Source organism: Panthera uncia, chromosome E3 (genome assembly GCF_023721935.1).
Source record: "Panthera uncia isolate 11264 chromosome E3, Puncia_PCG_1.0, whole genome shotgun sequence".
Classification (NCBI taxonomy): Eukaryota; Metazoa; Chordata; class Mammalia; order Carnivora; family Felidae; genus Panthera; species Panthera uncia.
Genome location: NC_064815.1, coordinates 21,486,445 through 21,503,108, shown reverse-complemented (window position 1 = coordinate 21,503,108; position 16,664 = coordinate 21,486,445). Strand labels below are relative to the sequence as shown.

General features: G+C 39.0%; 1 protein-coding gene across 2 annotated transcripts in view; it reads left to right on the top strand.

The window, feature by feature from the left end:
* AUTS2 (activator of transcription and developmental regulator AUTS2) overlaps window positions 1-16,664 on the top strand; it is a 1,037,388-nt gene that overhangs the window by 501,665 nt on the left and 519,059 nt on the right. For both annotated transcript variants that reach the window (XM_049639197.1, XM_049639196.1), the window contains exon 4: window positions 13,465-13,500. In XM_049639197.1, the coding sequence (XP_049495154.1) occupies window positions 13,465-13,500 (36 nt within the window). The remainder of the gene's footprint in view (window positions 1-13,464; window positions 13,501-16,664) is intronic.

Here is a 16,664-nt window from a genome sequence, read left to right as displayed (position 1 = left end):
AATATTTCTTTGTGTGTTTTTATATTTCATTAACTTTGTGATGGAACTATAAATTATAACAGTAAAACCATAACAGTAAGAAATACTAAGTAAGAAATACTTAGTTGAATACAGTAAGTATTCAGTACAGTAAGAAATACTAAGTTGTTAACAATACTCAATACTTACGTAGCTCCTCTAAGATTTAATTTTTAAATTTTATTTTAAAGAGCACATGCATGTGCAAGCAGGGCAGAGGGGCAGAGAGAGAGAGAATTTTTTTTTAATTTGAGAGAGAGCACGCAAGTAGGGGAGAGGGGCAGAGGGGGAGGGAGGGGTGGAAGGAGGTGGGGAGACACAGAGAGAGACAGAGAGAGAATATCTGAAGCAGACTCCATGCTCAGTGAAGGTGCCCCCTGTTTTGATTTTAATATGAGATCTTACTAACCCTGGAAATTTTGCCAGGATTATTCCAGTTAATCATAATTTCGTCACAGAGTAGAGAAATGAAAACCATGTTAAGTCAGGGGACAGGAGTACAGTATTGTGCAGTCATTGAGATCTTTTGACTGGTTGCCTTGAATTCACTTTTCGTTAGATAAAGAGAAATATGCAAGAGATAGCCTGCATTTATGGTTAGGAAGACTTAATATCATTGAGATGTCAATCCTACCCAGAACAACATACAGATTCTGGGCAATTCCTCTGAAAATTCCAGCATCCTTTTTTGCAAACAGGATAAAGCAGATACTCAGATTTAATGTGGAATGGCATGAAACCTTAGTAGTCAACACAATCTTGGAAAAGAAGAACAAAGCTGGGAGACTCACACTTAACGAATTTTAAAACTATCAGCGAAGCTACGGTAATCAAAACGGTATGATACTGCCATCAGAATAGGCATATAAACCAATGCAATAATAGAATTGAGACTCCAAAAACAAGCCTATACATCTGTATCCAACTGATTTTTGGTATGAGTGTTCAGACCATTCAGGTGGGAGGATATTTTCTCTTGAACAGATGATGCCAGGACAACTAGATTTCCTGGTGCAAAGGCATAAAATTATAAATTTGGACCCCTGCATCACAGCATGTACACATATTAACTCAAGATGAGTCAGTAGCCTATGTATAAGAACTGAAATCATGAAACTCTTAGAAGCAAATGTGGGTCAATCTCATGATTTTGAATTTGGCAGTGGGTTCTTAGATATAGCCCCAAAACCATGAGCAACAAAAGAGAAAATAGGAAAATTGGACTTCATCCAAACCAAAACCATTTGTGCATCTCAAGGGGCATTATCAAGAAGGTGAAAAAAATCCCTATAGAATGGGAGAAAATATTTGCAAATCATATAACTGGTAAGTGTTTAATACTTAAAAATGGGAAAGGGGGGCGCCTGGGTGGCTCAGTTGGTTGAGTGACCGACTTCAGATCGAGTCATGATCTCACAGCTTGTGAGTTCGAGCCTTGCGTTGGGCTCTGGGCTGACGGCTCGGAGCCTGGGACCTGCTTCGGATTCTGTGTCTCCCTCTCTTTCTGCCTCTCCCCCACTCACATTCTGTCTCTGTCTCTCTCAAAAACAAACAAACAAACAAATAAAATGGGAAGAGGACTTGAAGAGACATTTGCAGAAAAGATATACAAATGGCCAGTAAACACATGAAAGATTGTCGTCATCACAGTCATCAGGGAAATACAAGTCAAAGCCATAATGAGATATCTGTTTACATCTGCCAGGATAATTATAATAAAAAAGGGTGGGTGGGGGGAATAAGTGTTGGCAGGGATATAGAGAAATTAGAACCCTTACATGTGATGGTGTGAATGGAAAATGGTACAGCCACCATGGAAAACAGCTTGGCAATTTCTTAAATAATGAAATATAAAATTACCATATGTCCCACCAGTTCCACTGTTAGGTATATATCCAATCAAATTGAAAATAGTTGCTCAGAGAGATATTTATGTGCCTATTTTTATTGCAGCATTATTCACAATAACCAAAAGTAGAAACAACCCACCTGTCTGTCAGTAGATGGATGGATAAATGAAAAGTGGCATATATGTCCAATGGAATATTATTTAGTCATAAAAAAGGAGTTAAGTTCTCATGCATGATCCAGAACCTTGAAAGCATTATATTAAGTGAAAGAAGCTAATATTGTATGATTCCACTTATTTAAGGAACCTAGAATATGCAGATTCCTAGAGACAGAAAGCAGAAAGGACATTAACAGGGAGGGACCAGTCACGGGAGTTGGGGAAAGTGAGGGATTGGGAGCTATGGGTGAACGGTTACAAAGTTTTTGTTTAGGGTGATGAAATAGTTTTTGGATACATTCACAGCAATGTGAATGTAATTAACGCCCAAATTATACACTTAAAAATGGCTAAAATGTCAAACTTTATGTTGTGTGTATATATATACACACGTAGATATACACATATATATGTGTATATATATGTATATATCTACGTGTGTATATATATACGTAGATATACGTATATATCTACGTGTGTATATATACGTGTATATCTACGTAGATATACGTATATATCTACGTGTGTATATATACGTATATATATATGTATATATATATATACGTGTATATATATATATATACACGTATATATACACATATACGTGTATATATACGTGTATATATACGTGTATATGTGTGTGTGTATATATATGTGTATATATATATATATATACATAAATAAATAAATATATATATATATATTTTTTTTTAACAAAATAAAAATATATTAAAAAAAAAAAATGAGGGCTGTAACAATCCTGAAAATCTTATGTGGATCCAGTCTGTGCAATACTTTGAGCTCATGTGACTTATTAATTTTTAAAATTCCTACCTTTCACAACAACAGTATCAAAATATGAAAGGATAAATGACAGAGAAAAAGAAAAGGAAAAAAAGTAGTTGGCCTTTAACGAGATCTTCCAAAACCTCCAGCCACTTACTTGCTTTGCGTGAGCAGTTCTGAGGTTGCAGATTCTTACCTCAGGCCCATTGGCATCTAAAATTTGCAGAGATGAAAACCTTTGCCAAGGAAGTCAAGCCACAAAGTGATTCTTTTGGAACCAAGGCAGCACCTACCCACACAATATTTTCAAGAATGAAGATACCCCTAGTCTTTCTTAAAAGGGAATTAGTAACTAATTACTTCAGTAACTATCAGACAATGAGGAGATGGACTGAAAGACCACGTTTAGTCTTGTTTTCGTTTACCATGGCTCTCCTTCCCGTGCTTTTGCTTTCATTAGTTTCTTGAACATGTGGAAAGTAGTTATTAACTGTTCTAAGGCCCTTAGTCTACTAATCTGTGTCATTTCCATGTCTGCCACTGTTGGTTGGTTTTTCTCCCCATTATGAATTGTTATTTTCTGTCTCCTTTGCATGCTTGACAGTTTTGTTTTTGTTTTTGTTTTTGTTTTTGTTTTTGTTTTTTTTGGATGCCAGACATTGTGAATTTCTCTTTGTTGGTTGCTGGATATTATGGGTTCCTGTAAATTTTCTTGAGCTTTATTCTGGGATGCAGTTATGTCACTTGGAAATAGTTTGATTTTTCTGAGGTTTGCTTTTATGTTTTCCTGGGTGGAACCAGAGCAGCCTTTAGGCTAAGGCTAATTACTTCCCCAGTACTGAATACTCTGCCTGATTCCTGGTGCATTACGTGATTTTTTCTGAACCCTGACAGCTGGTGGAAATACCATTTTCTGCCCTATGTGAGCCCTGGGGATTGTTTGCCTGCTCCTCTCCAGTGGTTGTTCCCCTCGTTTGGGGTGCTTTTCTCCAGCAGATGTGCTGGTAGGTATTCAGGCAAAGACCAAAGGGGACCTTTTCGCAGCTTCCACGTTTCTGTCCCTGTGAAGGTCTCTTCTCTACCATCTTCTGCTTTGCAAATTCCAGCTGCCTTGGCTTCCTCCAGCTCTGTCTTCTCAACTTGGGGTACTTCTGGGCTCTACCTGGGCCACCTCTCAGTTGCCCTACTGTGGCATCAAAACTCTCTCCAGGTGTTAAGCTGGGGCAGTTTTTAGGGTCATCTCATCTGCTTCCCTTGTCTCGAAGATCACTGTCTTGCCATGCCTACTGCCCAGTTTCTAAAATCCCTCTTCTCATACATTTTGTCTGGTTTGTTGTTGTTGTTGTTGTTGTTGTTGTTGTTGTTGTTGCTTAAGGTGCAAGAACGTATCTGGTCCCTGTGAGTCCATCGTGCCCATGCCTGGTTTTTCAGCTGAGATAAAAATTCCCCTGTCTTTCCTGCATTTCAGTTATTTTTAGAAGCTTTGGCAATTGAGACTCACTCCCAAGTGCAACTAATGAAGATATTATATTATTCCAGCTTAGTTATTTTGAATTGGACAGGCAAAAAAGAGAAAGAATAAAGAACTGCAGTGTGGCTGGAGGATTTGACTCATGGGTAAAGCTTCAAAACCAAATGTGCTTGGCTTTTCTAAATTACGTATTCCCAAACTGTATTTCCAGAAGGGAATAATTGTCTACGAGGACTCTCAGATTGTCCACATCAAGGAGACACTATAACTTGTTGAGGTTAGTCACTAAGGAAAAAGTTAAGGGGAATAATTGAGTATATAAATATTCATGATGAGTTGTTCAAGGGGGACAGTATTGCTTCTGACTTACACAGAGTTTTGTCACTGAGGAAGTTGTCAGAATTTAGGGGCTAAATTTACTTATAAATTTAGTAAATCAAATCCTCAAATTATGAAATGATCCTGGGCATTCATTACTAACACACCAAGTTTTAAGAGCAGTTTAGTTACTTATTTTCTGTGTGACCTTGAGCAAAGAACTTGATCTTTCCCAGTCTAGGTTTCTGTTTCTGCGAAATGGGCATACTTTGACCTGCCTTGTAGGTCTCCTGTGTTACTTTTTAATTTTAGTATTCTTTATTTATTTATTTTGAGAGGGGAGAGAGCGCTCGTGTGGGCAAGAGCGGAAGAAGGGCAGAGAGAGACAGCGAGAGAGAATCCTAAGCAGGTTCTGCACCATCAGTGCAGAGCCTGATGCGGGGCTCAAACTCACAAACTCCAAGATCATGACCTGAGCCAAAATCAGGAGTCGGAGGTTTAACTGACTCAGCCACCCAAGCGCCCTGTGGGTCTCCATTAAAGATCACTTGGCACCGTGCTATTTGAATCACGTAGCACAGTTCTTGGCACATCCACCATGCTCAAAAATACTCATTCTGGAATCATCCTTTTGTATCAGATTTAGAACTTCCCTTAATAGCCTTACTGCCCTCTTAAATTTGAATTCCTTGTAAGTGTCCATTTGACAAGACCTGCTTATTCCCGTCACGACAAATAGGACTCTTCCTCCCAAACAAAACCCTTATTACCCATGTCACCTTACCTGTTTATCTCCAACCTGAACTGTCCATCCCTCTTGCTTCCCTGTCCTGGTATTGGATCCCGGAGCTCGTATCCTCGGAGTCAAGCTCAGTCCCTTCCTCCATCTCCTTATCCTGTCTCCTTGGTCACTTTCATTTATCTACTGACTGTATTTGTGAAGAGGTATTTGGGTATGATTATATTCTCATTGACACCGCTGATACGTCAGATGCCCTACTCTTTGGCACACAGAGAATTCCTGTGGCCTCTTCCTGGTGTCATCTACCCCGTCTCTGTTTCCTCTGTACTGTGCTCTGCACTGCCTCCAGAGCTGTTTTTCTGAGAATCAGAGCTCACAATTAAACTGCCTTGTTTAAGATATTTTAGACAAAGTCTACACCCCTGAGGATTGTCTGCAGAGCCCCTCAAGGAAGTCTGAAGCTTCCCCTTCATCTTCCTGCCCTCCCTCTCCTTCCCCATCTTTGTACCTTAGGCTTAGTCCCTCTGAACCACTGTTGTTTTCTTAAATAGTATGCACTTTCAAATCTTCCTACCTTTGTTTTCTCTTTTGGATCTTTTTTTTTTTTCTCTTTTCCTTCTGCCAGCCCCAGTGTCACTTTCTCTAGCAAACTCTTCCCACCATCCTATGCAAGTAGACTTCTTTAATGGCTTATTGAAATGAGTATGTGGATATGGCTCGTTTCTCTGTGAATGGTTTTTGGGTCAGGTTTTTAGTTATGAGAAGGGAGAACAATATTTAGTACTTTTGAAGGGCTCAATACTTGAAGGAATTGAAACGTTTCAGAAAATCATGAAAAGAGATTGAATTGTAGTAAGTACTGTGCTAAACAGTTGTCTAATCTGATTGTTCTGAGGCCATTTAGTCCATTTAACATCATAATTGGGGCACTTTTTTCTACATCTTTTTGAGATACCCAAAAACTCCCCATGTTTGTGGGTCCCACCACACAGTCATTCATTCACTTGTGCAAGCGTGTGTCCCAGCCTCCTTTCTTCCCACCTTCCCCCCAAACTTTTACTGAGGTTTTACTCTGTCCTAGGTTGGCTCACTCTTATTAAGGAAGAAACAGACAGGGGCCACACCATCCATGAGTTTCCCTTAGTTAAGAAGAAAATCTGATCTAATCCAGGCCTGTAAAGTATTCTTGATGTTCTGTTTCTTCTCTTCTCTCTCTTTTTAAGATCTGTGTTAGATTTTCCCTTTTCCCTGACAGTTTGTTTCTGCCCTTTTCTATTCCAGAGCCATATATTCATGCGTTTGCCTGGATGTGTCAGCATTTTGACTGCCCAGAAATTTTCATCCGGTACTTTAACTGGATTGCATATAATTCTGTGCGCTTGAGGTTGACTAGTGGACAGGATGAAGTCTGTCCTCATGAGCCTTGCATTCTGTTGGGGAGGCAGACGACAGACATGTGAGCTGTGAGCATAACTGTTTCTGACAGAATGTGTTTTACCAGGTAAACAAGACAGTGATGAGGGGCTGAAGGGCATGTGTTGCTGTTTTAACCAGGTGATCGGATGAGGCCTTTCTGTAGACGATATTTAAACCAGAGCCTGAAAGAGGTAGCCCTGTGAAGATCTGTGGGAAGAGCATCCTAGGCATCAGGAACCACAGGCTCAAGGGCCTGAGTCAGGAGCAAGCATGACGTGTTTCAGGGGAAGAAATAAGGCCAGTGCGGCTGGAATATAGTGACTGAACGCAGGGGTTGATCACATGATCTCTTCTAGTGTATGGTAAGGAGGCTAGGCATGGCATGAGTCTCCTGGGCTACTGTAATTGAAGACCACAAGCTGGTAGCTTAAAATAATGGAGATTTATTATCTCATAGTTTTTGAGACTAAAATTCCAACATTAAGGGTGTCAGCAGGGCCATGATCCCTCTGAAAGCTCTAGGAAGGACCCTTCCATTCCTCGTCTAGCTTCTGGTGGCCTCTGGCATTCCTTGACTTATAATTTGTCAATACAGTGCCTGCCTCTGTCTTCACACAGCCTTCTGCTCAATTTGTAGCTTTGTGTGTCCTTTCTTCTCTTTGTTACTACAGCAGTTACTGGATTTAGGACCACCTTAATCTAGTATGACCCCAACTTAATTACGTCTACAAAGACCCATTGTCCAAATAAGGCCATTCTCGTACAAACTTTGGCAGCACCTGTACCACGTAAGGTTGTTTTATTGTCAAGGTTCTCAAGAGGAATAGAACCAATAGTGTGTATAATCATATACAACTACGGAGGCTGATAAGTCTGAAGGTCTGTAGTCAGCGGGCTGGAAACCCAGAAGAGTCACTGGTTAGTTCTAGTCTGAGTCCAAGGCCTAATCACCAGGAGAACTGATGGTGTAATTCTAGTCCAAAGGCTGGAAGGCTTGAGACCCAGGAAGAGTCCATGTTTCAGTTGAAGTCTGAAAGCAGGGGAAAAAACCATTATCCCAGCTGGGGTGCAGTCAGAAAAAGTCTCTGTGACTTTGAGGATAGTCATTTTTTTTTGCACTGGAAGATGTTAAAAGGTATGTTTTTCTAATTTTTACTTTAAAATCTTTATTTGCCCTTTATATGAAACAACAGATAAAGATAAGACCAAGAATACAGAGAGGTAAAGAAGCCAGAAGACAAGGAGTATAGATGAGAGCCAGTGACTACGTGAAAGGGGTTGGAACAGAGGGTTGAAAATTGAAGTTAGAAGGGTCCATTTCCATAACTAATGCTTTTTTCAAGTTGTTGCCCCCTATTTTTTTTTAAATCACATCTATTATTTATTAAAAACCAAAAGCAATCAATAATAATGATGGCAAACAAAAAAAGAAAACAAAAACAAATGCTTTCCCTAAATATCACATGTTCCCTGAAATTCCCACTAGTTTTTTTTTTTTAACTTTTGTGGTATGAAATTACAAAATTTCTTAGTTGAAAAGCTAGTTTTATTATTTTTGTTTATTTCTTTTGTTATCTGTAGAATTTTTTTTGACATATAATTAGTGTAGTGTTTGTTATGTTAGTTTCTGGTTGATACGATGATTCTGTGCATCATGCATTCCTCACTACAATAGTGCATCATTACACTCTTATCGACTGTGTTCCCTGTGCTGTGCTTTTCACCTCCATGACTTGGTTTTTTTGTAACTGGAAGTTTGTACCTCATGATCCCCTTTATTTATTTTACCCCCATCCACCTTTCCTCTGACAACCACCAGTTCTCTGTATTTAAGAGTCTGTTTTCTTGTTTGTTTATTCACTTGCTTTGTTTTTTTTAGATTCCACATCAGTGAAATAATATGGTATTTGTCTTTCCCTGTCTGACTTATTTCACTTAGCATAATATTTTTAGGTGTATTCATGTTGTCCCAAATGGCAAGATCTCATTCTTTTTTATGGCTGAATAATACTCCTTTTATATAGATAGAATACTCCTTTTATAGATAGATATATAGATTGACAGACCACTTCTTTATTCATCTGTGGATGGGCTTGGGGTGCTTCTGTATCTTGGCTTTTGTGAATAATGCTGCAGTAAACACAGGGATCTCTATATATCTCTTTTCAAATTAGTGTTTTCATTTTCTTTGGGTAAATACGGTAATGGAATTCTTGGATCATGTAGTATTTCTCATTTTAATTTTCGGCCTGTTTTTCCTTGAATTCCCCTAGTAGTAATTTCCCATTCAAATGTATATTGTGTCTTCATCATCTATTAGTAATCTTATCCCTGAGACACACTTCCTAGGATTAAGATTTCAAGTTTTTGTCATTGTCATTGTTTTTTAAAATGCTACAGAAAATCCATGAATGAGCTTGTTGTGTGGCCTTCACAAGAAATGTACTTAGCCATGATCCTCCGTGTTTTACTCCCAACAGAGAAAAGCATAACAGGGAGGTGGGTAGGCAAGGATGTCAGACACAATTGGTGATGTGGAAGAATTTTAAAATATTCTATTTAAATTCGCCCTAGGGTCAGAGCACACATTCTCATTGAGAGGTGGAGTACACATCCATCCCATACTCAGCTGTAATAGTAGCCATGGCCTTTCTGTGTAGATGTCTGATAAATGGAGCACATCTTTTTTGGACGGATAATCAATTTTGAAATCCCTTGTTGTAGGTAAGCCGTTAAAACAGAAATGTTAACTTCATGAGTTTAATGAGTACCTTCCATGATAGCTTAGTGACAGAGATGGAAAGAAAGTCAGGTGGGGAGCAGTGAGGAAGAGTAGAATGAGAGTTTAATGAATATCCACTTGCACACTTGAATGTCAGCAGCAGTGTTCTACCTCCTGGAAAATGTCTTTCAGCTGTGCATCCCATTACTATTCCTGCAGCCCATGTAGCTTGAAAATGGAGGCAGAGTGTGTTTGTAAGAAAGCTCTCCTTTGCAACATAATGAGATCGAGGCGGGTAATTTGCAGATTGCGGGAGCAGTGTGGTCAAACCTGGAAAAAAAAAAAAACAAAAAACAGCCAAATGAAAAGACCATGTGAAATAGGAGATGGCTGATAATGAGCCCGGAAATCACATATCAGATAGCCCGTGGGCTGGCATTTCCTCATATCCTTGTCCTCTCATTGCTAAACACTTTCTCTTACTCTGTTTGCTCAGTCTCTCTACACCTAACATTTCTGCCTTGTGTCTTGAAAATATGAATGAATTGGCATCTCTGCCATTTGAAACAAATAAGAATGAAGCCTTTTTCATTATTCAACGGATGTATTTGCCTAAACATGGGTGTATGGTATTATTTTGAATGCTTTTGAATCCAAGGACGTTTTGTTTGTTGCATTCTTTTTTAAAACATCTCATTAGTTTTTCAAGCCTCATTTTCACTCCTTGCCTTTTCTCGATTCTATGACAATTTTTGCTATATAGTTTGGAGAGAGTTTGCCTTCCCCCTCCAACAAAACAAAAAAGAAAGACCCCTTCTCATTAGATATGGATTGGGGCAACACAGAAAGTTGAAATCAGCTTGATTCTATCAAGTGTTCAGTGGTCAGGGCATCACAACCTCTTTGCTTTCCTAGGCCTTTTACCTTGCTGTCTGTCTCTTTCCTATATGAGAAATCGGTGCCAATCCCTAAATGCACATCTGTAAATTAATAGCCAACATAATGCATCTCAAATCATAGGAAGGCTGTTTCTAGACATCTATTTCATTTTTGTAGCATAGTCTGTTTTTGCCCATGGTTCCAGGTGTTCATGGAATTTCTGACTTGGGAAAAAGGTTAATGCTTTCAAATACTTGCATCTGTATTGAGATACAAACTTGGATTAGGCATATGATAGAGATTCTTGTGGACCTTCTGGATAGCAAGGCCTAAGGGATGTGATGTGTGTCATGAGCTGGCAGTGAAACCCTGACTCCTTCCTGTGGCTGGTCTCAGAACTTCTGTTATCTTTATCTGACGCTGAAGGTCTTATTGTTGACCAGGAATAGTGTCCCACTGAATACAAGGCCATAGCAAGATTCTTGAAGTTGTAGTAATGGACAAGAAGATACCTCTTTCAGAGATGTTATTTCTTTCAAAATCTCCAGTGATTGAAGGGGGCTGGCAATTGGCCGAGAAAAATGTGGTGGAGAAGGGAGTAGGCAGGGAAGAAATGTCAATGCTATGGGTGTTTGGTAAAGGTAAAGATTAGAAGGATTTTTTTACAGAATTTTTTGCCAGGTCCCAAAAACACAGCTTAATGCCCCCAACTTTTTTCTGTATAGAAAAAGAGGTGAGTACAGTGGGTTGACAAATGTGAGTATCCTCTGACCATAAGGTTCTGTATGCTTTCTAGCAAATACTGAAACTCTAATGGGCTTTTAATGCACGGGAGGATACAGTGTCTATGTTCTTTCATGTGTCTGTCTGTATTTGTGTGTGTGTGGGGGGGTGGTATAAGGCAGGGTGCTTAAATGCTTTGTTGCATTATGTTAATTCCTCGGCAGTGCAATCAAATTCATGTCGTAATTAAAGCTGTCAGTTGGAAGGCAAGCCAATCGCCACGAAAACACAGCATAACAAATGAAGTGAAATGATTCTGCGTGTAGCTATACAATGCTTCGCCAGGCATGAAATTAAATAAGTAATTTGATGTTGACATCAGAAATTGAAATGATACCCACTGTTCCCTCATTCAGTCAGACCTGCATAAACAATAGCCAGAACAAATATGCACAACAAAGCCCTCTTCTCCACCCAGCTCCCTGAGTAATGTACAATATATATGCAAAATGAGTATAACAGAGCTTTCCGAGACCTGAAGGATGTAATTTTCTTTGGTATACAATAAGATGATATGTATGTGGGGGTGGGAGGTGGGTTTGGAGGGGTACTTCTGCTTCTGGGATAAAATGCATTTGCAGGAAGGGGAAAAGAACCTGAAATAAACAAATCCCATGCTCTTTCTGAGTAATTCATCCTAAAATGAGTTTACCTCCCAGGGGCATGACTCCAGGGTGGTGGAGACCTAAGTTGGCTTTTGCCTTCCTCTGCTCCATGGAAGGCTGTGGGTGCTGTACACAGGTGATGCGGTCACATGGCTAATCACTGCTAGGAGAAGCTGTCTCCATGGCTACAGTGGATCTCCCTATGTACCATTTATGGGATCAGGAATGCAGCAAGATTTTTTTAAACCAAGTCCGGTGTGCAAGATCACACATCTATTGTCCTTTATTCCCCCTGAGTCTGTCTGAAACATCAAGGTGAAGAAAGTTTTGCTTTGGGAAGTGCATTTAGGAATGCCCTGGAGCGTACTGTTCTTTTTTGTTGTGGATGCTGTTGATACTTACCAGCACTGTATTTCCTTCTCAGAAACAGTTTAAAGTCAGGAAGATTCCCATCTACTGTATTTTCAGAGGTTTTAAATTCACCTAAGCCTTCTTTCCCCCCCATTCAATCCACTTATTTATTTATACATTAATTCAACAAATACTTCCTAAGTGCATCCTGTGTGCTAAGCACTGGGGAAGCAGTGATGAGTTAACCAGATGGTCTCTGCTACCTGTAGTTTGCAGAGCAGGGACAGAACATGTAGGTGGAATAATAGCTAGGGATGAACTGAGTGAGTACTGCTTGTGGGCGGAAGTCAGCCTGCCCCAGGAAGGAGGTAGCCCCTGATCCAAGCTAGTCAGGGAAAAGGCCCTGCCAGTGCAAGGACACTTAGCCAAGACCAGGAGACTGTCTTAGCATTAGCATTCCTTTTGTCTCAAGCTTATTTATACTTAGGGCCTTTCTTGTTCACAAAAAGGATACTAAAAATTAAAGAATTTGTAATGGGAGGTTTTAAGCAAAAAAACCCCAGAAGTACAAACAAGCATGAATCACAGACAAGTCTAAAACAAAACCCAAGTTCTCTTTTGGGCCTCTTTGCCCAAAGAAATGGTGCCCTGCAAGCCTTTCAGAATTAATATTATTTGTTTTAGTCTTCTGTGTGTCAGAACTATGGAAGCCTAAATTGATAATTCTTGTGACTAAAACCTTCAGAAAAATGTTGCTTTTCATGGCTTCCCTTTACCCACACATTCTTTGCATTTTATTCTACTAATTATGTTTACAAAATGTCTCATTTTTGAAAAGCGCTCTGTGTGTACTAACTGATGCCTTTAGGGAATAAACTGGCAAGTAGGTCATACACTGGAAAAGTCATCCAAACCCACTGGGCTTTTATTTTCAAGTCAGTCTGGGCTTTTTCCTCTTGCCTGCCCCTTTGCGGCCACAAAACTGAGTAGCTTGAGACCAGGGCATTGAATGTCAGCAAGTCAGGGAGGCAGGCTGATGCGTGTCTGTTTAGTCTCAGTGCAGGGCGAAATGCCATCATTAATTCATTACCCAGCTGCCTGTCAAATAAATTGGCAATTACGTCCACCGCAGAAGCTTGGAATTCAGTAAATAGCACGTTAGCATCTCTGAGTTGTTGAGAGATGTAAAGGGGAAAATTAAGCCAACACGGTGTTTGTATCAGTAGCAGATGACAAGGGGCAGCATACACTAGTGATGTGATGTAGTGATGAAAAACCCGCAAAGGGCTGGTAATGAGCTGTGTGGATTGGAACGTGTTAAAAACCATTGCTGATTTTCCACTTTGTCTTTATGCTTTATTGCAGAGTTCAGCTCCTTCCAGCTTGGGAACAGGCTACTTCGTAAGTTTATCTCAACTTGCACATGTGTGCCTTGCGTTGGCATTGATTTACTTCTATGTTCGCTCATTAGGATGTGAAAAAAAAAAAACCTAAGAAGTCCCCTCTCAGTCCTAAAGAGCAGACTGATAGCCATCCTTTTAGTAGGATTATTTTATTTTTAAAAGACATAACCTGTCGGGCCTCGTAGATCATGAGTCAGTCTGAGATGTGGGTCTCGTAGCCAGTACATTTCCTTCTCACCTGGCAGTGTAAAGGAGACCTGATTGGCTCATGCCACTTTCCTACATAAATGGTTTTGTTTTTTTTTAGTGACAAGTGCCATGTCATGTGGAGGATGGAATTCAGATTATGCACTGAGGTTTTTACTCACTTTTAAGATCTCTCTCTTTTTTTTCTTTAAAAGATTTTTATGTTTAAGTAGTCTCCACACCCTACATGGGGCTCCAGTCTACAACCCTGAGATCAAGAGTTGGACGTTCCCCCAACTTGGCCAGCCAGGTGCCCCCACTTGTAAGATCTCTTAAAGAACTTTCCCACATATGTAGGGAATTGCCTTCTTTAAAAAATTATTTTGGTGAGAGGTGGTGGTTTAATGGATGTTTTCCCTTACAGTCTGAGTACGTGGCCTTTAGATTTCCTTTCAGCAATCATGGAACTCCTCACTTTAGCAAATATAAGTGTATTATGTTATTTCTAGACATTTCTTTGTCCTTTGGGAGGGGTGGGATGGTGTCCTACCTCAGGGATTATCTCATAGATAATTCTCTCATAGAGAAATTGTCACTTCATTTCTTTTATTTATAGCAAAATTACCCTTTTTGGATTCAATAATCTTTTTCAAGATATAAGTAAACAAGAGTTACAAATAGGCATTATTTACACAACAGGAAAACATGCCAGTGTGGAGGGTCTTTTTTTTTTTTTTTTTTTGGTGGTATTTAAAGGAAGCATTTCTGAATGATGAGCATTGTTACTCTGCCTGCTCAGCATTTTCTGAGAAAATAATGAAATAATGAAAATAAAACAAAGTGGAAAATAATTACTGATTCAGTTTAGTTGCCTTTAAATTCCTTTCCCCTAAAATGCTAATTATGCTGGTTTTCTTCTGCCCACACATTTCTCTTGATAACATTAAATATATGAAAACCAGCATCATTTCATTGAATGATAAGTCTTTTCCAAGCTTGGCAGAAGTAGCATTTTCTAAATGTTGATTTTTTTTATCTTAATCTATGATAATGAGAAAAAGGAGAAGGATAAAGATTTTTTGGTACCTGTTTAATACAGTCAGCACGCTTTTGCTTGCTCCGTATTGTGACTGAATATTCATGCTTCCAGAAACAAGCAGGATGCTGAAGCAGTCGAAATAACAGAAGTAGCCCATCTGCCATGCCTTCACACCAGGCTGGATGTGGGTTGAGATGCTGGAAGTAAAATCTGGAGACTGCCAGTGTCTCTTCTCTGTCCAAAAGCTAAATTATCCCTCTTGGCTTTCTTCAGTAGAGCAAGGCCAAAACCACTAACTTAGCCCTTGATCACTTTGAGACTGAACGTTCCTGGTATTTTTTTCTGTTGTCAGTATGATCACCCTGAAAGAAGAAAGTCATCTCTAGAAACATCAAGAAGTTTATTATGCTTTTTGTCACTTATTTTTCTCATTTCAGGAGTGTTTATTTTTTATTCCTTAATAATACACACTTATGAGAAGAGTCTGCAGTTATGAATCTAAAATGATTTTTACATTCACGCTCTGTTGGATGAGTATAAAAGTTTGTCTCTTGGTGAAATTGCTCTTAGTATTGCTTTGCTTACATAAAAAAATCTGTAGTATTATTAGCTTACATGGAAAAGATACGTCCCAGATGCATGTTCAGCTCTCAACTATGACAAAAATGCTCTACTTAGAATGTGTTTCCAATAATGGGATTATTGTGTTATCAAAGTGCAAAATCCATTGATACTACTGCCAAATTCTCATCAAAAAGTGTCTTCTGTTTCAATTTTCATTCCGACGATAGCAAATATAATACTTGATTTCAGGTGCCAACATCAGCATTGGTGAGTTTTATGCTTCTAGGTGGAAATAGTATATGCACAACTTATAGTAGTTTTGCGTTAACATGTTCTTTGCACTGTGCTTTATGATCTATGATTTCATATTAGCCTTTACTTATGTCTGTAATGAAGGCTCAGCATCAGGTAAGTGAGATGTCGACTCTATCCTTAATTCTTTTCAGCATCTCTTTCAAGTGTGGACGGAGGCAAATCACCTGCAGAGTCACAGAGCTATTAATGCTATTGAACCATAATGTGAACTCTAGTATAAGAAAACTGAAGGCACTCACCTATTGGGTTTAACAACCTGGAACTCTTTTTAAATACTCTCCCATGCCCCAGCATTAGTCTAACTTCAGGATTTTCTTTCATTTAGATTTTATGCTCTCATAGAGCTTTTAGTGAACTAAGGTAAAATGCTGATCATTGTGTGTGCTAATGAAATGAATCCCCACTGGAGTACACGCGCACACACACACAGGCATACGCGTGTGCCAGCCCACACCCCGTGTCCATAGCCAGTATATTCTGCCTTCCTTCAGTTCTTTTCATTTATCAGTAGTGATAAGTTAAGAAAATTTAAAGAAGAACCCTTTGTTTTCTTTTTAGTCATATTTGTTTATATCTCTTTGGTTTTGTGTTCCAAAGATGTCTGCTTAGGTCTGTTACTTTTCCAATTCATTTATAAGCTGAAGATTTGAGAAATGAGAACAGCAGCTAAAATCAGTATTTACATAAGCATATTGCAAAGGATTCTTAAAGTAGACAAAATAAAGAAGGATTGGAACAAACTTTTCACATTTTTGGGAGCTTTTGAATAATGTGGGTGTTATACACACAGAGAGACACACATATATATTCATTGCATACTCAAGCCCAGCTCATGTTCTAAATATAAATGGAAGTATAGACTGGTTGGAATCTATTTGCTTTTTTTTGATTTTTTATTTTTGGCAAGAGTACCAAAACTTGTTGGAGTGTGTAGGGTTTTTCTTTCTTTCTTTTTTTTTTTTTTAAACCTTAATGCAGTGAACACGTTTTCATTTTAATTTAAATGTTTTGAGCTATATTCTCTTCTTATACTTGTATTTGAAGTGTTATTGTGCATA